At 43.0% G+C, this 27,496-nt stretch overlaps 2 protein-coding genes across 9 annotated transcripts in view; both read left to right on the forward strand.

The window, feature by feature from the left end:
* Nucleotides 1–8,934, forward strand: part of dock8 (dedicator of cytokinesis 8) — an 86,901-nt gene extending 77,967 nt beyond the window's left edge. For 2 of the 3 annotated variants that reach the window (XM_045707154.1, XM_045707155.1), the window contains exons 44-47: nt 86–229; nt 1,458–1,564; nt 3,694–3,864; nt 6,688–7,886. In XM_045707154.1, the coding sequence (XP_045563110.1) occupies nt 86–229; nt 1,458–1,564; nt 3,694–3,864; nt 6,688–6,739 (474 nt within the window). In that variant the 3' untranslated portion in view covers nt 6,740–7,886. Of the gene's footprint in view, nt 1–85; nt 230–1,457; nt 1,565–3,693; nt 3,865–6,687; nt 7,887–8,895 lie in introns of those variants that run through there. The other variant, XM_045707156.1, reaches the window with a different exon arrangement.
* A 3,338-nt stretch (nt 8,935–12,272) lies between these two features.
* The window catches only part of aopep (aminopeptidase O (putative)), a 114,618-nt gene continuing 99,394 nt past the window's right edge, over nt 12,273–27,496 (forward strand). The window contains exons 1-5 of one of the 6 annotated variants that reach the window (XM_014171048.2): nt 12,273–12,778; nt 20,852–21,531; nt 21,705–21,874; nt 21,975–22,137; nt 22,663–23,031. In XM_014171048.2, coding sequence (XP_014026523.2) covers nt 20,879–21,531; nt 21,705–21,874; nt 21,975–22,137; nt 22,663–23,031 — 1,355 coding nt within the window. In that variant the 5' untranslated portion in view covers nt 12,273–12,778; nt 20,852–20,878. The remainder of the gene's footprint in view (nt 12,779–20,851; nt 21,532–21,704; nt 21,875–21,974; nt 22,138–22,662; nt 23,032–27,496) is intronic. The other 5 variants (XR_006761892.1, XM_014171051.2, XR_001323913.2 and 2 more) reach the window with 5 other exon arrangements.

Consider the following 27,496-nt stretch of genomic DNA (forward strand, 5'->3'; position numbering starts at 1 on the left):
TTCGATCGTTACTGACTTTTAGGCAAAAAGACTGATATTTTATCTCTCCAAATCTAACTCGCACCCCCCCTCCTCCCATCTCCAGTTTGACCTGACTCCCATTGAGGTGGCCATCGAGGACATGCAGAAGAAGACCAGGGAGTTAGCGGTAGCCACACACAGGGAGCAGCCCGATGCTAAGATGCTCCAGATGCTTCTACAGGGCTCTGTGGGAGCCACCGTCAACCAGGTACCTCCGGCCACCTGTCTTAGGCCCCTAAGAAAGGAGTCCTTTTCCTGCCTCTCGTCTTTTCTCTCCCCGCGTTTGCAGTTGAACATAGAGCTATTGCCGACTTATTGCTGTTACTCAGTTATCGAAAGTTACTCTTCGACTCCACACAACAAACCAAAGACAAAAACAAGTGTGAAAAGCCGACTGAAGTGGTTCGCAGAGTGTATATAGTAGGCAATCGTTTGTATTCTCCTGAATCCTCCTGAATCTAGAGGAAACATCCAGTCTTGTAAGTTAACGTGATGATAAACAGCAGGTGGGAGACATGACACATCAAAGAGTCCGGTTCAACCCTCACATCGTCTGTACAGTACCTCTGCTGATTCATTTAAAACCTTCATTCACAACCTCTCCTTTCATGTCTGTGCTAAACACGGAAACCCTTTGATCTGATGGCTTACAGCTCCCGTCAAATGTTGGCTAAACGCTAGAGTAATGATGTAGTTACCCAGCTTTCTCTTGGATAGTCTAATCTGACAGCAACCCCTGCTTTCACCTGCTGACTGTATACGCAACCTTAATGTTCACGCCGTCCATAAACAAACACAGCCCTGGGCCTAATCAGTAGAGAGGCACGGTTCCCCTCTATGTCCGTCGGTCCGTCTGTCTGTCCAGGCCCTAGCCTAGCACCTCTGCTTAGAATGCTCGTCAGGGCTCGTTTGCTATGCCTGGCGTGACCCGGTGTCACGCGAATGTGCAGTGGTTTCATGATGAATAGAAGTTAGAATAACAAGATCCCGGAGAGGGAAAGAATGTGAGCCAAAATGGCTGCTTGTAGGCAGGGTTCGGGGTGACATTAGCCACACAGCAGGCCAATCAGGGTCTCTCATCTGATCTCTTGGCTGAACATCGTGGCCTTTGGACACATTGGCTGTGTCTCATATGGCACCCCGTTCCTTATGGCCTATGAATATATGAAGCTCTGGTCAAAAGTAGTGTCATTTGGGACACGGGCATTATTAAGCCGTCTGTTAGGAAGTAGTTTCCTCTACTGAAAGCAAGGCATTCATCATCCACACTCACACACACTTTCTTCCTCCCACTCCTCCCTCTCTCCGTCTTCCTCTTTTATACCATCTTCTTCCTCTGTTTTCCTTCTGTCCTTTCCTCCCTCCCTCCCTCCCTCCCTCCCTCCCTCCCTCCCTCCCTCCCTCCCTCCCTCCCTCCCGTCTGTCTGTCTGTGTAGGGACCATTGGAGGTGGCCCAGGTCTTTCTGAATGAGATCCCAGCGGACCCCAAGCTCTTCCGTCACCACAACAAACTGCGCTTGTGTTTCAAAGAGTTCATAATGAGGTGAGAGCCAAACCAAACAGCACAGAGAAACCCATGGCTCGCCAGACAGCCAATGAGAGCTAAGAAACCCTGACTTGCTTTGGCTGCAGTCCGATTCTCTAATCTTTTCCCCAAAGTGTGCACTCGTTATCAGTTCTGGCACGAATACAGTATTTGGTGGAATATACATTTCTGCCGTTAATGGTTTTAGTGGTGTCTTGAAGCACAGACACTCTCTAAAATAGTACTGTCGCATAGTGGAAATAGAAAAGGACACTTAAAATAGTGCTGTCGCACGGTGGAAATTGAAAAGGACACTAAAATAGTGCTGTCGCACGGTGGAAATTGAAAAGGACACTAAAATAGTGCTGTCGCACGGTGGAAATTGAAAAGGACACTAAAATAGTGCTGTCGCACGGTGGAAATTGAAAAGGACACTAAAATAGTGCTGTCGCACGGTGGAAATTGAAAAGGACACTAAAATAGTACTGTCGTATGGTGGAAATAGAAAAGGAGACTAAAATAGTACTGTCACATGGTGGAAATAGAAAAGGACACTTTCTCTAAAATAGTACTGTCGCATGGTGGAAATAGAAAAGGACACTTTCTCTAAAATAGTACTGTCGCATGGTGGAAATAGAAAAGGACACTTTCTCTAAAATAGTACTGTCGCATGGTGGAAATAGAAAAGGACACTTTCTCTAAAATAGTACTGTCGCATGGTGGAAATAGAAAAGGACACTTTCTCTAAAATAGTACTGTCGCATGGTGGAAATAGAAAAGGACACTTTCTCTAAAATAGTACTGTCGCATGGTGGAAATAGAAAAGCAAGCGAATGACAGTAAAACCAGCTACTGTATGCACACACAGCATCTCAGTCTTGGTAATGTGTTATTACTGGAATACATTCATAGGTGATACTAAAGGAAGCTAGACAGGTAACTAAAACATGATTTAATACAACACAACAAGGTATTTCATTTCCCGTTGGGCATATGAATAGAAGTTGTTTTCCCTTTAATATCATTCAGCTGCATTTGGTTTTGAATGGAACAGAAAAGTTTTATTGTTGCCTGGGGAGTTAAATTTTATTTAGAATATTTTACAAATAATTTAAACCAACCGTCTAAACGAATGAGGCAGGCGATGTGGTTATTTGGTCCAGGGTGTGTGTCTGTGTGTCCCTGTGTGCAAGTGTGTGTGTGCCTCGCGTGGGATCGTATCGTTTGCCTCCGAAAGGTGGCTTTCATTTTGGAACCCTCATGCCACATTCCAACTGCCTTGATTCCTGCAAGCAGGCTGGCAAATATTTACCGTAATTTCAAAAATGTTTATTTTCTCCCATAATCCATGCAAGCTGGCACGAGCTCCTTTATAGTATCCACTTATCATCCTGCTATTTGCGCTGGAAGGGCGATGGCTGCTAGCTACAGTAGTAGCTACACATCAGCACATTGAAGGTTTTTAAATGCTTTTGTTTTCCCCCGTCTTTCCAGCAGTCCCTATGCATTTACCGTATACTGTTAGATTACATTTTCCGTATTACTTGCACTAAAAGGGAGAGATAAGTGCTACCATGTGGTTTTTTTAAGCATCCTCGTCTTTCCATTTCCCTATGCCTCGTTTGTCTGTCGCCCATTATGCATGTTGTAAGTGTGAATGCAGGCATGACCCTGTTCTCTGAAATGAGGTTCAACCTCAGGCTAGTTTGTTTGGTCATCGGTCACTCTACTCCCTGCCACTCACAGCACAGTACTACAAGACACATTTCTTCCTTGAGCATTCCTGTAGTAAAGAGGCGAGGCTCAGAGAAAGCCCAAATCAAATACAGATGGACACACAGGGGTTGTTTTAATAAGGTGAAAACATTTCTCCATTTCAATGTGAACAGATTTGGGGTCAAACCCATGTCAGTCACATTGTTAGCTCAGGAAATGAACTGGAATCCGTTTATAGAAAATAAGGAAATTAAATGAATTTACTCTGACAAATAATCAGAAAGTCCTCCATAAAGATTACTGACCTGAAATGACTTTTCAGGAGGAGATGAGAGGAGACTATTGAGACACAGCCTACTTTTCAGGAGGAGATGAGAGGAGACTATTGAGACACAGACTACAGTTGGTCTTCCCCCCCCGTTCCTCTGTAGGTGTGGTGAGGCTGTGGAGAAGAACAAGCACCTGATCACGATGGACCAGAAGGAGTACCAGCAGGAGCTGAAGAAGAACTACAACCGTCTCAGAGAGAACCTGCGGCCCATGCTGGAGCGGAAGATACCCGAGCTCTACAAACCCATCATCAAACCACGCTTGGAGAACAGGTAACTAGTGCTGCGAGGGTTGACTCCTAACCCGCAGTCCCTGCGGTTGTGTCTGTGGGGCGGGCGGGTTTAGGGTCATGAAATATTGTGTGGATGAAGGGCGGGTGGGTAGCGATAAATATATAAGTAAAGATATAAAAAAAAAATCTAAATTGTATAATTCTTGTGCAATTTATATCTATAGGCTATGTTTACATTTTCCTTTAATTATTTTTGGGCTATGCCATTAGGGCATAAACCTAAGCTTTAGGGCCTAACTTTACGCGTGCCAAATAACCTACACATCACTTGCGAAACCGCTTTTGGGAACAGGCAGAAAAAGTGAACATTGATCCACTGAGGCAAAAAGGACAACGCGTAAAGCTGCAAAATGGAGAGTTGAAGGGAGGGCCAGAAAGGTAATGTTTGGGAAAGAGTTGTGGTAAAAGAAGAGGATAGCAGTGCTGGCTATGTTATGCATTGATTGTGAGCCGCTATACAAATACCACAGTCACAAGACGGGGACTTCAAATAGGTCTAATGCACGTCAAGGGAACTGTAGTCTACTGTTCAGGTGGGTTAAATGGAAACTGGAATCTGTACACTGACTGTAGGTCTATAACCTCTCACATAGAACTCCTGCAGAATTAAGCATTTATTGCAATAAAATGATACACCAAAAACATTTTGACTTGGGAACAGGAGGGGATAAATAAGATTTCTTTCTTTCAGCATTTTGAGAGAATGCGAATGTGCATTTGGGGACCGTATGTAGCGGTGCCATCATTATCATAAAATCTGATAAGATTTCAGTTCGGCCTGAATGCATATTTTATGTGGCTTGAAATACTATCAGAAACATGTTGGGTCGTCTTCACAGCTTAGTATTTCCTGACAATCAATCAAACTGATGTCATTTGGAGATTTTAAACAGAAAATCTTTCACATTTTTGGGGTTAGTTATTGGATTTTTTCCCAGTCCCTAAAAGTCTTTGCTCCGCGAAAGAAGCGGAGATGACAGAGCACTTTACCGATGTCAACTAGATTGAAGCATTCATTCAATCATTTATGACATTTATTCTGGTGAGCAATGGTTTATTTAGTCTTCAAGGCCATATATAATGACAGAAGAAAAGCTGCATATATCTAATTATAGACTAAGTTGACTAACAAATAGCCTACCAAAATATCAGAAAATACAGTATAAGCAGAAACATAGCTACACTGAACAAAATTATAAATGCAACATGTAAAGTGTTGGTCTCATGTTTCATGAACTGAAATAAAAAATCCCTGAAATTTTCCAAATGCACAAAAAGCTTATTTCGCTGAAATGTTGTGCACAAATGTGTTTACATACCTGTTAGTGAGCATTTTTCATTTGTGAAGATAATCCATTGACCTGACAGGTGTGGCATATCAAGAAGCTGAATAAACAGCATGATCATTACACAGGTGCACCTTGTGCTGGGGACAATAAAAGACCACTTTAAAATGTGCAGTTTTGTCACACAACGCAATGCAACAGATGTCTCAAGTTTGCAATTGGAATGCTTACTGCAGAAATGTCCACCATAGCTGTTGCCAGAAAATTGAATGCCAATGTCTCTACCATAAGCTGCCTTCAACGTCGTTTTAGGGATCAAATTAAATAAACATGCATGGTTCGAAATAAAAATGACTAAAATTACAAACATCTAAGCAGCACATAGATCATGAAGTGTTTCAGCAGGCGAGAAGCCATTGGTTCAAAGTGCCTTCTTCAGCTCCATGAATGCGAGCAGTAGACAGCTCCGTATAAATTACATCCCAAAAATTGAGGATCCATTGACGGATAGAGAGTGAGTGTGGAGGCTTCCGTTGACCTGCAACTAAAACATTGAGCCATATCTGGAAGATCTCTTTACCATAAAGTATCAAGAGTAAGAGGTTTATAAGAAGTTGACATTTTGATACATTTTGGAAACTAGACCCTTTGTTAAACTCAATCTGTAGGATGTAGCATCAAAGCTGACTTCCAAGGTACACCATGAGCCCTAAGGGCAGACCTAAGCCGTAAATAAAAGAAAAATTATAAGGCAGGTAGATTTAAAACTGTCTTTTAAGATCCTGGAATGAACAAAGTCCCTCATACCACTTAAATATCACTTACTACACGAATTCTCTATCCTTCCATTGAGGAAAACTTATTGGTCAACGACCAAGTAAAAGACCCGAGTTGTTGACAATAGGGGAACCCACATGCCATTTACATATACCACCATTTTTCTGCGGTGCGGCAGGTAGTAACCAGCTGTGTTACAATGGGACCAAAACGTAGCTTACATTGTTTGATAGAAATGCCTACAGCACATTTTCTATATTTGCGGGTTAGGATTGGGTGCGAGCCTCACATTTCCACTTTATCAAATATAGTCGGGCAGATGGGTTATTAGCAATTGCGGGCGGGTGTGGGTAAACAGCTACAGGTAACGCATTATCAAAGTGTGCCATGCAGGGTTGAGTCCAGTTGGGACCAAATGTGAGGGGGAAATGTTTGGGTTATGTCCCAAATGCCACCCTATTCCCTATTTAGTGCACTATTTTTGAACAGATACCTGTGGGCCCTGGTCAAAAGTTGTGCGCTACATAAGGACTAGCGTTCCATTTGAAACACCATTGATACCTGAATCTGTTTCATAAGAATGCTTAATTGAATTGAATGTTCATCTTATCAACAGTGCGGTTTGCTTCTGTCTGAATGTGACAGTTGCTGTGTATTATTTTTTTTTAATGTTGCCTATTCCACTATGCAAATGTAATTAAACAGTCACCTCCTCTCCTTCTATGCTGTCCCCTTCAAAGAGATTCCATCAAACGGCTCAGTTTCCGCAGAGCCCCGGAGGAAAACTCCTGAGAAGGACAGATTTATCTATCTGAGAGAATCTCCAGAGGCCGGAGAAGAAAGGATGCTGTAAAAGTAGAAAGAGGTGAAGAGGAGAAGGGATCTAGCAGTCCTCCTTCACCATGGAAGAGCAGTTCCAACATGATTACACAATGGAGGACTTACAATCATGTCTGAATCAACACAACATTGCAATACAATGTCATTGCTTGTTGTTTGTTCTTTTTTTTTACAAGAAGCACAAATACGTGGTGTGAGACCATAATGAGCACATTACGTAGCAGGTAATGTGCAATATTTATCAAATTTGGCATTTACCAGTTTTTTTCATATTGCTAGTTCTCCCGAGTTCTATGATTACTGTGAGTCCTAACGATGCTGCAAACTGCTGTGGGTTTGAGAAAGAAGGGTAAAAGTCTCACATTAAGGTCTTTGCAGGGCCAGGGACTGTATGTGTGTGCCCGTGCACCACAATACAATGGAACATGTTTTCTTTTTGTAAGTGTCCTGATAAGGAATGCATGAAATCTGACTCATACTAAATGACTGACGATAAATCACTCTGTTCTCTGCAAAAGCCCTTCTGGACTTGCACTTGTATGTGTGCAACTCTATAGACTCTCACACTGTAAAAATAGAACTCCCCAGTTAACTCGTAATGCTATATTTTAGAAATACTCAGTGTACAAAACATTAATTTTTAGTTGCACCCCATTTTGCCCTCAGAACATCCTGAGGGCAAAATTCGCCGGGGCATGGCTAGAAGTTGTCGAAAGCCTTTCACAGGGATGCTGGCCCATGTTGACCCCAATGCTTCCCACAGTTGTGTCAATTTGGCTGGATGTCCTTTGGATGGTGGACCGTTCTTGATACACACGGGAAACTGTTGAGCGTGAAAAACCCTGCAGCGTTGCAGTTCTTGGCGCACTGAAACGTGTGTGCCTGGTACCTACTACCATAACCTGTTCAAAGGCATTTAAAAAAATTGTCTTGACCATTCACCCTCTGAATGGCACACATACACAATCGTGTACACTGATTGAAGTGGATTTAACAAGTGACATCCATAAGGGATCATAGCTTTTACCTGGATTGAATTTATCAGTCTATGTCATGGACAGAGTTCCAAGTGTTTTGTACACACTCAGTTTTGGACATATATATATATATATATATATCCAAACAGTCAAATGTTTGGACATGCCAATTCATTCAAGGGTTTTTGTTTATTTTGACTATTTTCTACATTGTAGAATAATAGTGAAGACATCAACACTATGAAATAACACATATGGAATCATGTAGTAACCCAAAAAAGTGTTAAACGAATCAAAATATATTTTAGATTCTTCAAAGTAGCCACCCTGATGACAGCTTTGCACACTTTTGGCATTCTCTCAACCTGCTTCACCTGGAATGCTTTTCCAACAGTTTTGAAGGAGTTCCCACATATACTGAGCACCTGTTGGCTGCTTTTCCTTCACTCTGGGGTCCAACTCATCCCAAACCATCTCAAATGGGTTGAGGTCGGGTGATTGTGGAGGCCAGGTTATCAGTACTCCATCACTCTCCTTCTTGGTCAAATAGCCCTTACAAAGCCTGGCGGTGTGTTGGGTCATTGTTGTCCTGTTGAAAAACAAATGATAGTCCCACTAAGCGCAAAATAGACGGTATGGCGTATCGCTGCAGAATGCTGTGGTAGCCATGTTGGTCAAGTATGAATTCTAATTAAATCGCAGCCAGTGTCATCAGCAAAGCACCATCACACCACCTCCTCCATGCTTCACGTGGGAACCACACATGCGGAGAACATCCGTTCACCTACTTACAAAGACACGGCGGTTGGAACCAAAAATCTCAATTTGGACTCATCAGACCAAAGGATACATTTTCACCGGTCCAATGCCCATTGCTCGTGTTTCTTGGCCCAAGCAAGTCTCTTCTTATTGGTGTCCTTTAGTAGTGGTTTCTTTGCAGCAATTTGACCATGAAGGCCTGATTCACGCAGTCTCCTCTGTGCAATTAATGTTGAGATGCGTCTGTTACTTGAACTCTATGAAGCGTTTATTTGGGCTGCAATTTCTGAGGTGCAGTTAACTCTAATGAACTTATCCTCTGCAACAGAGGTAACTCTGGGTCTTTCTTTCCTTTCTTTTTCTTTCCCACAGGAAAGCCAAGAAACACGAGTAATGGACATTAGACCGGTGAAAATTTGTCCTTTGGTCCTCATGAGAGCCAGTTTCATCATAGCACTTGATGGTTTTTGCAACTGCATTTGAAGAAACTTTCAAAGTTCTTGAAGTGTTCCAGATTGACTGACCTTCATGTCTTAAAGTAATGATGGACTGTCATTTCTATTTGCTTATTTGAGCTGTTCTTGCCATAATATGGTCTTGGTCTTTTACTAAATAGGACTATCTTCTGTATACCACACCTACCTTGTCACAACACAACTGATTGGCTCAAATGCATTAAAAAGGAAATAAATTCTACAATTAACCATTAACAAGGCACACCTGTTAATTGAAATGCATTCCAGGTGACTACCTCATGAAGCTGGTTGAGAGAATTCCAAGAGTGTGCAAAGCTGTCAAGGCAAAGGGTGGCTACTTTGAAGAATCTCAAATCTCAAATATATTTTAATTTAACACTTTTGTTGGTTACTACATGATTCCATATGTTGTATTTCATCGTTTTTGATGTCTTCACTATTATTCTACAATGTAGAAGATAATAAAGAAAAACACCCTGGAATGAGTAGGTGTGTCCAAACTTTTGACTGGTACTATATACAGTTGAAGTCGGAAGTTTACATACACTTAGGTTGGAGTCATTAAAACTTGTTTTTCAACCACTACAAATTTCTTGTAAACAAACTATAGTTTTGGCAAGTCGGTTAGGACAGCTACTTTGTGCATGACACAAGTAATTTTTCCAACAATTGTTTACAGACAGATTATTTCACTTATAATTCACTGTATCACAATTCCAGTGGGTCAGAATTTTACGTACACTAAGTTGACTGTGCCTTTACACAGCTTGGAAAATTCCAGAAAATGATGTCATGGCTTTAGAAACTTCTGATAGACTAATTTATATAATTTGAGTCAATTGGAAGTGTACCTGTGAATGTATTTCAAGACCTACCTTTAAACTCAGTGTCTCTTTGCTTGACATCATGGAAATCAGCCAAGACCTCAGAATAACAATTGTGGACCTCCACAAGTCTGGTTCATCCTTGGGAGCAATTTCCAAATGCCTGAAGGTACCACATTCATCTGTACAAACAATAGTACGCAAGTATAAACACCATTGGGACCACGCAGCCATCATACCGCTCAGGAAGGAGACGTGTTCTGTCTCCCTCAGATGAACGTACTTTGGTGCGAAAAGTGCAAATCAATCCCAGAACAACAGCAAAGGACCTTGTGAAGATGCTGGAGGAAACAGGTACAAAAATATGTATATCCACAGTAAAATGAATCCTATATCGACATAACCTGAAAGGCCGCTCAGCAAGGAAGAAGCCACTGCTCCAAAACCGCCATAAAAATGGCATACTATGGTTTGCAACTGCACATGTGGACCAAGATTGTACTTTTTGGAGAAATGTCCTCTGGTCTGATGAAACCAAAAAAAGAACTATTTGGCCATAATGACCATTGTTATGTTTGGAGGAAAAAGCAAGCCGAAGAATACCATCCCAATCGTGAAGCACGGGGTGGCAGCATCATGTTGTGGGGGTGCTTTGCTGCAGGAGGGACTGATGCACTTCATAAAATAGATGGCATCATGAGGATGGAAAATTATGTGGATATATTGAAGCAACATCTCAAGACATCAGACAGGAAGTTAAAGCTTGGTTGCAAATGGGTCTTCCAAATGGACAATGACCCCAAGGATACTTGCAAAGTTGTGACAAAATGGCTTAAGGACAACAAAGTCAATAATAGAAAATGAGTGGGCAGAACCGAAAAAGCATGTGCGAGCAAGGAGGCCTACAAACATGACTCAGTTACACTAGCTCTGTCAGGAGGAATGGGCCAAAATTCACCCAACTTATTGTGGGAAGCTTGTGGAAGGCTACCCGAAACGTTTGACCCAAGTTAAACTATTTAAAGGCAATGCTACCAAATACTAATTGAGTGTATGTAAACTTCTGACCCACTGGGAATGTGATGAAAGAAATAAAAGCTGAAATAAGTAATTTTCTCTTATTCTGACATTTCACATTCTTATAATAAAGTGGTGATCCTAACTGACCTAAGATGGGAATTTTTGCTATAATTAAATTGTGAAGGAATTGTGAAAAACTGAGTTTGAATGTATTTGGCGAAGGTGTATGTAAACTTCCGACTTCAACTGTGTGTGTATATGTATGTATGTGTGTGTGTATATATATTATATTTTTTGTTAGCCTATTATGTCTATGTAGATACTAACAAAGGTTAATTTATTATGAGTTCACAAATGCGTCAAGGCACATACATCATAACTGATGCCATCACCAACCAAGCCTAAATGGCAAATCTGTATTTACACAGAGAGACTGAAATGCTATTTAGACGACACATCACAGAATTAAAATACAAATGTTTACAGTTATGATACTTTTATTTTCTTCATGAAAATATATATTTTAGATAATATACAGTATCTTCACTTTAGCTGGCAATAACAATATTGAAACAATGTTGGTTACCATGACTAAATGTGACAAAGCCAATGCACATATCTATAGTTTATTTTTGTTGTTGAAAAAATTATGTATTAGGTGCCAAAATAAAGACATCCTACAATCTATGTTTACTGTACCAACAAGACAGGTTTTCAAGTATTTGCCCAGGCTCTTAATCTTCTGTTTGTTGATGTCATGTTGTAGAACGTCATGTATTCCAATAGAGAAACCCTTTGTTATACTACTGGGAAAACGCAATACTCTGATTTTAAATACTTATGGGCAAAGAGCCATATATTAATATATGGCTCTGTGTATGGGTATTCATTCACATTATATTCTGTGTTCTGTTACAATGTAGCTGCATAATAGTACAGTAAGTGAGCATAGGACATACTGTAGGTAGTGGCCTACCAATAAACACTGGAACCCTTGTTTTTCATTTTGTGGTATTTTTAATCTGTTGTTCATCAGTGCTTTATTGAAAATGTTGGATTTAAATGAATTATAAAACATACATATCAATGCCATGCAATTGTGTAGGCTACATCTTTGCTGTGGTCATCATTGCTCCACTTACCACTACATTATCATTAGACTTAGCGTAGGCCTAGACTAGAGGACTCATGATTTCACAATCCACATTCTTGCAAAATATATACTTTCCTCATTAGCTGAAAATGTTGGAAAAATATCCACCTTCAGTGAAATGAAAGCCTGAATTGGAATTTAGAAGATCCTGAATAGGCCTATAGATTTAACTAGATTCGTATAAGCAACCTCATTTTTATTTTACTAGTGTGCAAGAGCTCCTTTTTATAGTTCCCCCTGGAAGATTACAACAATAGTCTAGGTACAGTAGGTTACTTCAGGAGACATTTTAAACATGACTAGGTTTACTTTCGTATCATAGAACGCATCATATAATCCACATTTCCGTTGTATAACCTATCCGTTTTTAATTATAATTCACTATAAAAAAAATATATAAAAGCATTAAACAAATTGAGAAAATATTTTAATACACGGAAAATATACCACTGGACAGAGTATTTTCCGCGTGATAAACAGGCAACGTTCCCGGGCGCGCATTTTCCCCACCCTGATGTATATTTTCCGTTTATACTTTAGCATGTGTTACTTTGATTTTATTTTACTATTTAAGTGTTTTGTAGGTTATTAAGTGGTTATTATCAGGTTATATTAAGTTGCACTGCGATTGAACTACATTTTATTTTTTTTAATACATACGCCTACATACTGTATATTTTCACCCGTCTACTTATCGTCGCCTGAATATGACGGCATAAACCCTTGCCATGGACACGCTCGTGCTGTCTGTGCCGGGAACTGGATGCAGCCACTCCAACCAGGTTAGTGCCTACGACAGTCCACAAAACAGAGCATTACTGTTTTCGTATTCGCTATAAGATCTTGTGTATTGAATGCACAGGTCTGTCTCCTTTAACAGAAAACACTGTTAGGAAATGACCCCCCTTTCGTTTTAAAACCATGCACATGTGGCTGAGGCTCCAGTAAGTTTTCTGCCATCAGATGATTTATTTGAGAGACGACCTGCCACCTCCCCTCTCTCACCACTAACGAAAGTAGATTAATATAATATATCAATATGTAGAAACAAGTAAGAGTTTAGCCTACAGTCTTAAATGAAGCAAAATGCCGCAATGATGGAACTACCTTCAAGTTGACATACATGTCAATGTGACATTTATCATGATGTAAAAGTACCAACTATTCACTGTGCATGAGTGGCAACCCAAAGTGTGTGGGTGAAGTATTAATTATTGTAGGCTACCTACTCATCACATAAGGTTTTCTTACGACTGTTGTGAAACGATATAGAGAGCAATAGTAATGGTTTGTTGGACAAAGCCTATGGGAAAATGAATTGAATTTTTGGTTAAACGCCATAAATATGGTCTGTGGTAAACAAAGACGTAAGAGATCTTGTAAGTTTTGTTCTATGAAATAATCTTCAGCTGCCAACATCACTTTTTGTGAAGCATTTATGTAATAAAAAAACACAACGCACATAAAGGCTTTCCTAATTCACAAAGGTCATGTTAACTGACTGATATTATCTCATAGTACAAAACATATAAGATCTCTTAAGCCTGTGTTTACCACAGACCATATTTTCGGCGTTTCGGGTCGGCCGGTAGACTAGTGGTTAGAGCGTTGGGCCAGTAACCGAAAGGTTGCTAGATCGAATCCCCGAGCTGAGGAGGTAAAAATCTGTCTTTCTGCCCCTGAACAAGGCAGTTAACCCACTGTTCCTAGGCCGTCATTGTAAATAAGAATTTGTTCTTAACTGACTTGCCTAGATAAATGACGGTTTAAAAAAAATATGAACCTGTGTTAACCTCAGACCTTATGTTCAGCGTTTATTCCAAAAGCCTTTTCTTTCCCCATTAATTTTGTCCGTAGGAATGGCTGAATGAAGAGATAAATAATTTCCGGCAAGCTCTATTTCTTCTGGTATTTATTTTCTTTGTTCTGTAGGCTAGATGTCTTTACAGGAATGAGTTAAACTGCTGATGTGTAGCCGGTAGTCAATCCTGTCAGAAGGATCATTAATGTGGATTACCAGGGCCAGTTTCGGCATGATCACTGATTTATAAACTTGGCTGCCTTTGAGTGTAGCCCACTACTACAGAGTGGTACATGTCTCCACAAGTCTCACAAGTTACCATTTTTACATTACATCCCCTCAATGAAGCGGGTATTCAATCTGTCACTGCCACCACCTGTCACTGAAACTTTCACTAGCCCGGTTACTGATAAAGAACGATATTCCATAATATTGTATAGTAGCAAATGTGGGGGGTAGACCAAGTGGGACTCAGAAGGTGACCTGCAACCTTGCACCTTCCAGCTTATCAGATAACACCTAGCCAATCTAACCTAAGCATATGAAGATCAGACACCCATACGTTTGCACTGAGGATGGTGCTTACCAGCTACAGTACAGTGTCTTCAGAAAGTATTCACACCCCTTGACATTTCCACATTTTGTTGTGTTACAGCCTGAATTATAAATAGATTACACTCTGTTTGCAATAAGGCACTAAAGTTTTACTGCATACAAAGCATTATTTTGGGGCAAATCCAACACAACACATCACTGACTACCACTCTTCATATTTTCAAGCATGGTGGTGGCTGCATCATGTTATGGGTATGCTTGTCATCTGCAAGGACTTGGGAGTTTTGTTTAGGATAAAAAGAAAAGGAGCTAAGCGCAGGCTAAATCTTAGAGGAAAACCTGGTTCAGTCTACTTTCCACCAGACACTTGGAGAAGAATCCACCTTTCAGCAGGACAATAACCTAAAATAAAAAAAGGCAAATATTGTACAATCCAAGTTTGCAAAGCCCTTCGAGACTTATCCAGAAAGACTCACAGCTGTAATTGCTGCCAAAGGTTATTCTAACATGCATTGACTCGGGGGGGTTGAATATTTATCTTATCAATATATATATATATGTTTATTTTCCATGAACAAACATTTTATAAAAACATTACAGAGTATTTTGTGTAGATTGTTGACAATTTGTATTTTATTTTAATCCCGCTTTGTAAAACAACAAAACGTGGAAATAGTCAAGGGGTGTGAATACTTTCTGAAGGCACTGTATGTCTCTGTGTCACTGTGTTTTTATTCCCCTACTTCCTCTCGGGGAGAGACGTTTGAAGAATTCACACTGTACAGTTTAATTGCATCTTTGGCCTGCCAATCCTCCATAACCCTGGGGCTGGAGCAGGGGAAATGGAAATGCTAGCTAAGGGTTGTAACGGCAAAGTGGCTGGCTGGTTCTCATAGGGGACCTTCAGTTTACTGTAAAACAGTTTGCCTTTTGGAGCTTGGACCTGTAGGCCTGCGGATCCATTTCCCCCCAAAATAAATATGTATACAGTATATATATTAAAACATTTTTGGCTGGGGGACTCAGTTGGGGTCTCAACTTAATGTTGAGATGTAGTGTACACAAGGTGCAATTTCGAGATGTGGATGATCTTGTTATGTTAGTCACTGACAGTCACTCAATTAGCCCATGTCAGCAATTGTTTGTGATTGGTCTTGTATGTTTGTCAGGCCTATATAGTGCCTTCATAAACTATTCAGACATTGACTTTTTCCACATTTAGTTACGTTACAGCCTTATTCTAAAATAGATTAAATAAATACAAATCCTCAGCAATCTACACACAACACCCCATAATGACAAAGCGAAAACAGGTTTTTAGACGTTATTGGGGAAAAAAACTGTTAAGCCAAATTTCTTCAGCCTTCTGAGGTTGAAGAGGCACTGTTGCGCCTTCTTCACCACACTGTCTGTGTGGGTGGACCATTTCAGTTTGTCAGTGATGTGTACGCCGAGCTTTCCACCTTCTCCACTGCGGTCCCATCGATGTGGATAGGGGGGTGCTCCCTCTGCGGTTTCCTGAAATCCATGATCATCTCCTTAGTTTTGTTGATGTTGAGTGAGAGGTTATTTTCCTGGCACCACACTCCCAGAGCCCTCACCTCCTCCCTGTAGGCTGTCTCATCGTTGTTGGTAATCAAGCCTATGACTGTTTTGTCATCTGCAAACTTGATGATTGAGTTGGAGGCGTGCTTGGTCACGCAGTCATGGGTGATTTGGGAGTACAAAAGGGGGCTGAGCACGCACCCTAGTGGGGCCCCAGGGTTGAGGATCAGCGAAGAGGTGTTGTTTCCTACCTTTATCACCTGGGGGCAACTTGTCAGAAAGTCCAGGACCCAGTTGCACAGGGCAGGGTTCAGACCCAAGGCCTCAAGCTTGATGATGAGCTTGGAGAGTACTATGGTGTTGAATGCTGAGCTATAGTCAATGAACAGCATTCTTACATAGGTATGCCTCTTATCCAGATGGGACAGGTCACTGTGCAGTGTGGTGGCGATTGCATCGTCTGTGGGTTTAGGGTGGCAGGTTAGGTGGAGGTGATATGATCCTTGACTAGTCTCTCAAAGCACTTCATGATGACAGAGGTGAGTGCTACAGGGCGATAGTAATTTAGTTCAATTACCTTTGCTTTCTTAGGTACAGGGACAATGGTGGCCATCTTGAAGCATATGGGGACAACAGACTGGGAAAGGGAGAGATTGAATATATCTGTGAACACACCAGCCAGCCAGTCTGCACATGCTCTGAGGATGCGGCTAGGAATACCATCTGGGCCGGCAGCTGTGCGATGGTTAACACGCTTAAATGTCTTACTCACGTCGGCCACAGAGGAGAGCCCGCAGTCCTTGATAGCGGGCCGCGTCGGTAGCTCTGTATTATCCTCAAAGCGAGCAAAGAGGGTGTTTAGCCTGTCCGGAAGCAAGACGTTGTCCGCGACATGGCTGGTTTTCCTTTTATAATCCGTGATTGTCTGTAAACCTTGCCACATACGTCTCGTGTCTGAGCTGTTGAACTGGGACTCAACTTTGTCCCTATACCGCCATTTAGCCTGCTTGATTGCTTTGCAGAGGGAATAACTACACTGTTTGTATTCTTCCATATTCCTAGTCTTCTTGCCCTGGATAAATGCGGTGTTTCGCACTTTCAGTTTTGCGTGAATGCTCTCATCTATCCACGGTTTCTGGATGGGGTGGGTTTTAATAGGCACAGTGGGTACAACATCTCCTATGCACTTCCTGATAAACTCATTCACCATATCGGTATATGTGTCGATATTATTTTCTGAAGCTACTCTGAACATATCCCAGTCCGCATGATCAAAACAATCTTGAAGCGTGGATTCCGATTGGTCAGACCAGCGTTGAATAGTCCTTACCACTGGTGCTTCCTGTTTGAGTTTCTGCCTTTAGGTAGGAGGAGCTAGATGGAATTGTGGTCCGATTTGCCGAATGGAGGTCGGGGGAGGGCCTTATATGCATTCTGGAAGGGAGTATAGCAATGGTCAAGCGTTTTAGCAGCGCGAGTACAACAATCAATATGTTGATAGAATTTCGGGAGCCTTTATCTCAAATTTACTTTGTTAAAATCCCCAGCTACAATAAATGCAGCCTCAGGATATGTGGTTTCCAGTTTGCAAAAAGTCCAGTGAAGTTCTTTGAGGGCCGTCGTGGTATCCTCTGTGGCTATTGTTGACAAATTATCTTGGGAGATAGTACGATCGACATTTGATTGTGAGATATTCTAGGTCGGGTGAACAGAAGGACTTTAGTTCCTGTATGTTATCACAGATACGCCATAAGTCATTAATCATAAAACATATACCTCCAACCTTCTGCTTCCGGAGAGATGTTTGTTCCTGTCGGCGCGATGTACTGAGAACCCAACTGGCTTTACAGAGTCAGACAGTATATTTCGATAGAGCCATGTTTCCGTGAAGCAGAGTATGTTACAATCCCTGGTGTCTCTCTGAAAAGCAACTCTCGCCTTGAGCTCATCAATTTTATTATCCAGAGATTTTGCATTAGCAAGTAAAATACTCGGGAGTAGTGGGGGGTGTGCACGCTTCCTAAGTCGGACCAGAAGACCTCTTGAGTAACTCTCCTTCGCCGGTGTTGTTTTGGGTCAGCCTCTGGAATAAGTTCAATTGCCCTGGGGAAAGCAAACTAAGGATCCACTCCAGGGAAGTGGTAATCCTGGTCGTGATGCTGGAAGTTCTGGTGAGTTACCGACGCTGTAATATCCAATACTTCTTCCCGGCTGAATGTAATGACACAAAACAATTCCTGAGCTAATAACGTAAAAAATAGTACATAAACAAACAAAATACTGCAGAGTTGTATAAGAGCTAGTCGTGATGTTGCCATCTTCGTCGGCGCAATCATCATATCATGTCAGTGGCCTCCATCATTCTTAAATTAAAGAAGTTTGGAACCACCAAGACTCTCCCTAGAGCTGGATGCCCGGCCAAACTGAGCAATCGGTGGAGAAGGGCCTTGATCAGGGAGGTGAACAAGAACCCGATTGTCCCTCTGACAGAGGTCTAGAGTTCCTCTGTGGAGATGGAAGAACCTTCCAGAAGGACAACCATCTCTGCAGCACACACCAGTCAGGCCTTTATGGTAGAGTGGCCAGATGGAAGCCACTCCTCAGTTAAAGGCACATGACAGCCCGCTTGGAGTTATCCAAAAGGCATCTAAAGACTCTCAGACCATGAGAAACATGAATCTCTGGTCTGATGGAACCAATATTGGACTCTATTGGCCTGAATGCCAAGCGTCACGTCTGGAGGAAACTTGGCACCAACCCTACGGTGAAGCATGGTGGTGGCAGCATCATGCTGTGGGGATGTTTTTCAGTGGCAGGGACTGTGAGACTAGTCAGGATCGAGGGAAAGATGAATGGAGCAAAGTACAGAGAGATCCTTGATGGAAACTTGCTCAGGACCTCTGCAGAGAAGAATGAGGTGTGCCAAGCTTGTAGCTTCATACCCAAGAAGACTTAATGCTGTAATCTCTGCCAAAGGTGCTTCAACAAAGTACTGAGTAAAGGGTCTGAATACTTATGTAAATGTGATATTTCAGTTATTTATTTTTTATAAATTTGCAAAAATGTATAAAAACTGTTTTTGCTTTGTAGTTATGGGGTATAGTGTGTAGATTGATGAGGGAAATGAACAATTTTATCAATTTTAGAATAAGGCTGTAACATAGCAAGATGTGGAAAAAGTCAAAGGGTCTGAATAGTTTCCAAAGCCACTGTATGTTGACCACCTTACCTGGCTGATAAGGTTGATACAGTGCCTTGCGAAAGTATTCGGCCCCCTTGAACTTTTCGACCTTTTGCCACATTTCAGGTTTCAAACATAAAGATATAATACTGTAATTTTTTGTGAAGAATCAACAACAAGTGGGACACAATTATGAAGTGGAAGGAAATTTATTGGATATTTCAAACTTTTTTAACAAATAAAAAACTGAAAAATTGGCCGTGCAACATTATTCAACCCCTTTACTTTCAGTGCAGCAAACTCTCTCCAGAAGTTCAGTGAGGATCTCTGAATGATCCAATGTTGACCTAAATGACTAATGATGATAAATAGAATCCACCTGTGTGTAATCAAGTCTCCGTATAAATGCACCTGCTCTGTGATAGTCTCAGAGGTCCGTTTAAAGCGCAGAGAGCATCATGAAGAACAAGGAACACACCAGGCAGGTCCGAGATACTGTTGTGGAGAAGTTTAAAGCCGGATTTGGATACAACAAGATTTCCCAAGCTTTAAACATCCCAAGGAGCACTGTGCAAGCGATAATATTGAAATGGAAGGAGTATCAGACCACTGCAAATCTACGAAGACCCGGCCGTCCCTCTAAACTTTCAGCTCATACAAGGAGAAGACTGATCAGAGATGCAGCCAAGAGGCCCATGATCACTCTGGATGAACTGCAGAGATCTACAGCTGAGGTGGGAGACTCTGTCCATAGGACAACGATCAGTCGTATACTGCACAAATCTGGCCTTTATGGAAGAGTGGCAAGAAGAAAGCCATTTCTTAAAGATATCCATAAAAAGTGTCGTTTAAAGTTTGCCACTAGCCACCTGGGAGACACACCAAACATGTGGAAGAAGGTGCTCTGGTCAGATGAAACCAAAATCGAACTTTTTGGCAACAATGCAAAACGTTATGTTTGGCGTAAAAGCAACACAGCTCATCACCCTGAACACACCATCCCCACTGTCAAACATGGTGGTGGCAGCATCATGGTTTGGGCCTGCTTTTCTTCAGCAGGGGCAGGGAAGATGGTTAAAATTGATGGGAAGATGGATGGAGCCAAATACAGGACCATTCTGGAAGAAAACCTGATGGAGTCTGCAAAAGACCTGAGACTGGGACGGAGATTTGTCTTCCAACAAGACAATGATCCAAAACATAAAGCAAAATCTACAATGGAATGGTTCACAAATAAACATATCCAGGTGTTAGAATGGCCAAGTCAAAGTCCAGACCTGAATCCAATCGAGAATCTGTGGAAAGAACTGAAAACTGCTGTTCACAAACACTCTCCATCCAACCTCACTGAGCTCGAGCTGTTTTGCAAGGAGGAATGGGCAAAAATGTCAGTCTCTCGATGTGCAAAACTGATAGAGACATACCCCAAGCGACTTACAGCTGTAATCGCAGCAAAAGGTGGCGCTACAAAGTATTAACTTAAGGGGGCTGAATAATTTTGCACGCCCAATTTTTCAGTTTTTTATTTGTTAAAAAAGTTTGAAATATCCCATAAATTTCGTTCCACTTCATGATTGTGTCCCACTTGTTGTTGGTTCTTCACAAAAAATTACAGTTTTATATCTTTATGTTTGAAGCCTGAAATGTGGCAAAAGGTCAAAAAGTTCAAGGGGGCCGAATACTTTCGCAAGGCACTGTATGTACTGTATACTGTACATATTGATTGGTCGATCTATCAGTTGATTGATTGATTGACATTGTGTTTTCCTCTAGAATTAAATAGATGACCTCTGATGAGAAATGGATGGTGATGGTGATGTGGACCCAGGCAGGGACGACTTGCCCCTCAGAGCCAACACCAACCACATCCTGGTCAGACACTATGTCTTGGACCTGGACATACACCTCCAAACTAAGATTATCACTGGTACTGTGGTGCTCTTCCTGGAGCCATGCCAAGTGGCTGGAGATGGGAATGGGGCTGGGGAAGGCGCCCCAACCCCACCCCAACCATCCCAAACTGATGACTCCTGGGAGGATGAGAGCCACAGAGACTTTACCTTAGTTCTGGACTGCTGTGACCTCACTGTGTCAAAAGTAGAGGAGTTGGACGTGACCTCTGTGTCGGATATGCAGGGTCTCCTAAAGGAGGTCAAGGGTGAGGGGTCAGGGGTTGAACCACAACCAGACAGCCAATCAGCTGTGCTCATTCAGAGGCTGATCTCCCTACCCTCCACCCAATGGAAAAAGCAACACCACCTGTACTTCCAGTGCAGTCATGCCCCTGCTTCTGAGGGTGGGGGACCCCTCATCTTCCACACTGACCGCTGGAGCCTGCAGGTGAGGAAGAGGGGGGTTCGGACCCTCCAGGAGTTCCCCCGAGCCCTGAGGGTCTGCTACGAGACCAAGCCGGAGGGAGGCTCTGTCAGGTGGACTAAAGATCAGGACAACAGGTGGGACATCAATATCTACTGTATGCTTCATGCTCAGACTGATAACATATAGGATAGAAGTTGTTTCCATCTGTCTACTCTCAGGGTGAAACAAACTATACAGTAGATAAACCAAGTCTGCATGTCCCATGAACAGTACGATGAAGGAAGTTGTTTACCATTTACTCCTCCAGGTCATGTGTTTACACCGCCGGCTCCCCCATCAACAACCGAGCCCTCTTCCCCTGTCAGGAGCCTCCTGTCGCCATGTCGACGTGGCAGGCCCAGGTACGAGCCCCTAGGGAGTGTGTGGTTCTACTGAGTGGAGAGAACCATGCCCAGCCCACTTACCTGCACCACACAGGTACTACACTCCTGATCAGTGTACAGCGGATAAGTGCAAACTGTTACAGTTCACCAGTCCACTCACCCACTCTTTGTCTCTCTCTCCCTCCTCCGTCTAGGTCTCTCTAGCTGGGACTACTATGTCACTATGCCTATGCCTGCCTCCACTTTTACCTTGGCAGTGGGTTGCTGGCGCCAGGCCACAGCACAACTTTCCACAGCACAGCTTACCCTTCCTGTGCAGGGTACAAGGGCTGGGGCCTCCCATACGCATGCTGGCAGGTATGATTTATTTCCCGTAAGACCCCTCCTCTCCCCCTTGTCTTCCCCCCTTCGTGGTTTCCCTCCAACCCAGCCGTACCAGGCGGTAGAACCAGGTCTTCCCCAGCAGAGCTTTCCCCTGCCCTGAAGAGTTCACCACAGGCTGAGGGTTTGAGGGCTCCACCACCATGCTGGCAGCTGTCATTCTTCCTGGAATACCACCCTTTCTACCTCCTCTCATGGTTTCCCTCCAACCCAGCCATACCCAGCCGTTAACCCCAGAGCTTCTCCTGCTACAAGGAGGGCCTTTTATCCTCCGTGAACGGCTAGAGAGGAAACTTGGACCAGATTTGGGTTTTGCAGTTCTAATACTAAGATGGAGTTACTGTAACTGAATGGAAGTCAAATTAAATGTAATGTTTGGGTTTTCTCTGGCTTTCCTGTGTGATGCAATGTTCTATATTTCCATCCCTCTCGTTTCTAAGCCTGTAGTCAAAATAGCAAAAATACAAGCCTAAATCTTTTTTCCTTCTCCCCATAACACAGCTTGGACCTGAATCCATTCACTAACATGGACCATCCCGTCATCACCAGCCCACAGTCTACATTAGTTTACTCAGGCCTGAAGGATGAGAAGCACTCTGAGAGCGACTGCTCAGGTCTGGGTGATGACAACTTCACCTGTTGCCATGCTGATTACCCCTGTCCATTCACCGACCCATCCGCCTGGAGCCAAGAGGTGGTCCCTCACCGGATGTTTGCTCCGCCCTCTCTGCTGCAGAAGGCCCAGGTCCAAATCCTCCCCCTTCTGCCTGGCTGCCTGGCTGCAGCCCACGCTACCCTGGGGGTCCATCCCTTCCCCCGCCTCGACGTACTCATCGTCCCAGCAGGCTTCTCTAGTCTGGGCATGGCCAGGTAAGACTGGAGGGAGGACTGGAGGAAGGGATATGTATCGAGGAATAGATCATTTCACCACTCATGCACGCCTGTTTTGTTACTTTCTGCTGTTTTATCTGCATCTGCAACTCGTTGACATGACTACTTTGCATTCGTAAACATGAACACTCGTAAAGCACCAGTGGCAGCCATGTTCCCCTCATGTTCTTTACTTCATGTGTCTATATCCTTAATGGAAATATACAGATTCCACGTTTGCAATAAAGCTGAATAGCAGACAACCCCAGGAACCCCAGTCCAACTCCCCAACCCTTGGTCGACCCTCCAGGTGAAAGAGCCTGCTAGCCCCCATCCACCTACTCAGCAGAGTGTTAGCTCAGACAGCCAGTCAATAGGGCTCTGTGTGTGTTCATGTTGTGTTGTTGACCTGTCTCCAGGTACACTGGTCTGTTTGTGTCGGGCTGTTTAGTCTGCGGAGTGTAGGTCTGATGTGGAGAGGAAACCCACGGGTTGGCACACTGCTTTACCCCATCAACAGTCGTCCGTCCGTCCCCCCGGTATATCTCACTATGCTGTTGACCTCTCTCTCTTTCTCTCTCTTCTGCACAGCCGTCTTTCCTATTTTCCTCCAGTTCTCTTCTCGTCCTCCTATATTAAGGCCTTGGGGGTTAACCACCACTCTGTTGATGTTTTGACTGCCCTGAAGCAGTCAAATAGTTTTTGACTGCCCTGTTGGACAGCTACTGTAGCAGTTCACTTCCTCCATGCATTCAGTCTTTCACATCCCATTTTACTCATCCTTATACACTAGCTAAGCTACATCTCTCTCTGTGTGGGCTAGACAGGGTTTTGTGTTGCAGTTTTGATGAATGGTTCTTGGTTTTACTGAGAAGGCGGTAGCTCTACTGAATTCATAATATTTGTATTGCCAAGTACAGTAGATTCATTTGCAACAACATTTTGGTCCAATAACCTTTCTTAGACTGCATGCTCTTAGTTTTACTAATAGTCTACAAGCAGTCTGAGAGGCAGTGGATGTTTCGAAATGTGATGTCAAATTATTTTCCTGTCATTTAATGAGGAGATATGCTAGGTACACATACATGCAGTCCCCATTGAATGTTCTGTTGTTTAGATTTGGGGGAAATCAAGTTATGTTTTTCTATGCAAAATAATTTGAGCACTTTTTGTGTGTGTGTTTTTATGGGAGTGAAATCCAGCCAATGCCATTTAGATTAAGTTTGACTGAAGTTAAAATGGGAGGTTTGGGCCAAATAAAAGCTCAAAATGTCTGCTCTTTTTACCATACTCTTGATACAATAAATAAATGTGTCTTTTGGGTGGCCAGTGGACAGTGGCCCAGTGTGTGTAGGCTGCCAGTGCCAACACCCTCTCTCTCTCTGCACCAGAACTCTGTCTGTAGTCTTCCACAGGAAATGAGGTCAGAACTGAATGTACTCCACAGGTTATGATGTCATTGGGAGGGGGATCAGAAAAATTGTAAAGGACAAAAGGTTTCCAGAGGGTCAACAACTCTGAGCCCAGAGCTCCAACTCACATATTTCAAGTGGCAAGAAAAATTATGTGAACCCTTTAGAATTACCTGGAATTCTATATAAATTGGTCATGAAATTTGATCTGATCTTCATCTAAGTCACAAGAATAGACAAACACAGTCTGCTTAAACTAATAACACACAAACAATTATACGTTTTTATGTCTTTATTGAACACACCGTGTAAACATTCACAGTGCAGGGTGGAAAAAGTATGTGAACCCTTGGATTTAATAACTGGTTGACCCTCCTTTGGCAGCAATAACCTCAACCTTTCTGTAGTTGCCGATCAGACCTGCACAACGGTCAGGAGGAATATTGGACCATTCCTCTTTACAAAACTGTTTCAGTTCAGCAATATTCTTGGGATGTCTGGTGTGAACCACTCTCTTGATGTCATGCCACAGCATCTCAATCGGGTTGAGGTCAGTACTCTAACTGGGCCACTCCAGAAGGCGTATTTTCTTCTGTTGAAGCCATTCTGTTGTTGGTTTACTTCTGTGTTTTGGGTCATTGTCCTGTTGCATCACCAAACTTCTGTTGAGCTTCAATTGGCAGACAGGTAGCCTTACATTCTCCTACAAAATGTTTTGATAAACTTGGGAATTCATTTTTCCTTCGATGATAGCAAGCTGTCCAGGCCCTGAGGCAGCAAAGCAGCACCAAACCATGATGCTCCCTCCACCATACTTTACAGTTGGGATGAGGTTTTGATGTTGATGTCTCTGCCTTTTTTTTTCTACACACATAGAGTTGTGTGTTCCTTCTAAACAACTCAACTGTAGTTTCATCTGTCCACAGAACATTTTGCCAGTAGCGCTGTGGAACATCCAGGTGCTCTTTTGCAAACTTCAGATGTGCAGCAATGTTTTTTTTGGACAGCGGTGGCTTCTTCCGTGGTGACCTCCCATGAACACCATTCTTGTTTAGTGTTTTACGTATCGTAGACTCGTCAAACAGAGATGTTAGCATTTTCCAGATATTTTTTGTAAGTCTTTAGCTGACACTCTAGGATTCTACTTAACCTCATTTAGCATTCTGCGCTGTGCTCTTAGTCATCTTTGCAGGACGGCCACTCCTAGGGAGAGTAGCAACAGTGCTGAACTTTCTCCATTTATAGACAATTTGTCTTACCGTGGACTGATGAACATCAAGGCTTTCAGAGATACTTTTGTAACCCTTTCCAGCATTATGCAAGTCAACAATTCTTAATCTTAGGTCTTCTGAGATCTCTTTTGTTTGAGGCATGGTCCTCATCAGGCAATGCTTCTTATGAATAGCAAACTCAAATGTTGTGAATGTTTTTTATAGGGCAGGGCAGCTCTAACCAACATCTCCAATCTCGTTTCAATGATTGTACTCCAGGTTAGCTGACTCCTGACTGATTTATGCAATATAGACATCATATTTATAAGGTGCTAACACCTTAAGGCTGCTTTATTCTTTGCATTGCGAGGTTTGAGGATAGCTTCTTGCCCTGGTTTGCCCTGGCTGTTTAAACTTGAGCTACGTAGGTGTAGATGACAAAAAAGAGACTTAGAGGATTCAATAAGCCCAAGAGACTCCTGCCATGCCTGCCCCCCAGTGCCCCCTTTTTCTTTGCGTGGGTCACAACCCAGCCCCCCCTCCTCATCTCTTTGCGTGTGGTACACTCCTGCAGGCCTCCAGACTTAACCGCAAGGCTGCGCCACATGCAGGAAGGAGGGGGAGGTCGACAAAACATGGACCAGAGATGGAGATTGGGAGATGGGGGTGGGAAAGAAGGCGATGGGAGGTCTTGAGCCAGACCTAACCACAAGACTGCCCACATGGAGGATGGAGGGAGGTTAACAAAACATGGAGATGGAGGAGGAGAAAGGGGTGGGAGGAGGAGAGTTTAAGGAGGGGTTTTAGCCATGGATCCCCCAGGATGTGGGAGAGGATGTGTGGATTATTCCCAGCAACAAAAGCCATTAGTCCCTGGAAGGACTTCAGAGGCTGCAGCTCTTTAATCTGCAGATTGGGAAGTATGTGGGCCTGAGTCCTTGGGGCCAGGCCAACCGCTGCTTTTCTAGTATGCCCCTGTATAAAGAACAACAGGGGTGGCTGAGGAGAGTAGGGGGAGGCAAGCAGGGGGGCATTAAGTTATTGTGCTGGGATACAGGGAAAGGAGGCAAGGGGGAGGTAAGGGGGGCGTGAAGTTTTTGTACCCAGATACGGGGAGGGAGGGAGGGAGGGAGGGAGGGCAGGAAACCAAAGATTAAGAAGTCAAGTAAGGGCAGGTCTGGACTGACGGCCTGTGCCATGTACACTGTGTGCCCACACATCTGTGTGACTCTGTGTAGAGTATAATTAATACTTGCAAAGATACAGAACACCGTTTACACTTGCAAACAGTCAGTGAGCTACACGACTTTACACCAGCCTCTGTCAGAGCAAATGTCAAATTAGTTGAATAGCCTATTTAGTTTGTTTTGTTATATATTTTATATTTTGTGGCTTCTGTCTGTTTATACACGCCATCCACAAACAAATACACTCCTTACCTGGGTCTAATCAGTAGAGGGTTCCCCTCTGTTGGTCTGTCTGTCTGCCCGACTGTGTCTGTCTGTCTGCCTGCCTCTCTGTCTGTCTCTGTCTGTAGAATCACCATGGTCAAGCTGTTAAAGGCTCTGGTATGTGGAGGCCTTGTGTGTGTCCTCTCCTGGTGCTGAGATAAGAGGAAGAGAAGGAGAAGGAAGAGGAGGAGAGAGCAAGGAGAATGGAGGGGAAAGAGAGGGGTGAGGAGGAGGGGAGGGAAGAAAGAGGAGGAACAGTAAATGGGAAACATCAATGCGGACAGCAGGGGAGCTATTTAGCTCAGAAACACTTCCACACTTTGGTTAAAAACAACTCATTGTCTACAGTGGATGGAATGACATGAGAAAGTTGTAAAACTGAAATCTTGAA

Source organism: Salmo salar, chromosome ssa24 (genome assembly GCF_905237065.1).
Source record: "Salmo salar chromosome ssa24, Ssal_v3.1, whole genome shotgun sequence".
In the NCBI taxonomy this organism is placed as follows: Eukaryota; Metazoa; Chordata; class Actinopteri; order Salmoniformes; family Salmonidae; genus Salmo; species Salmo salar.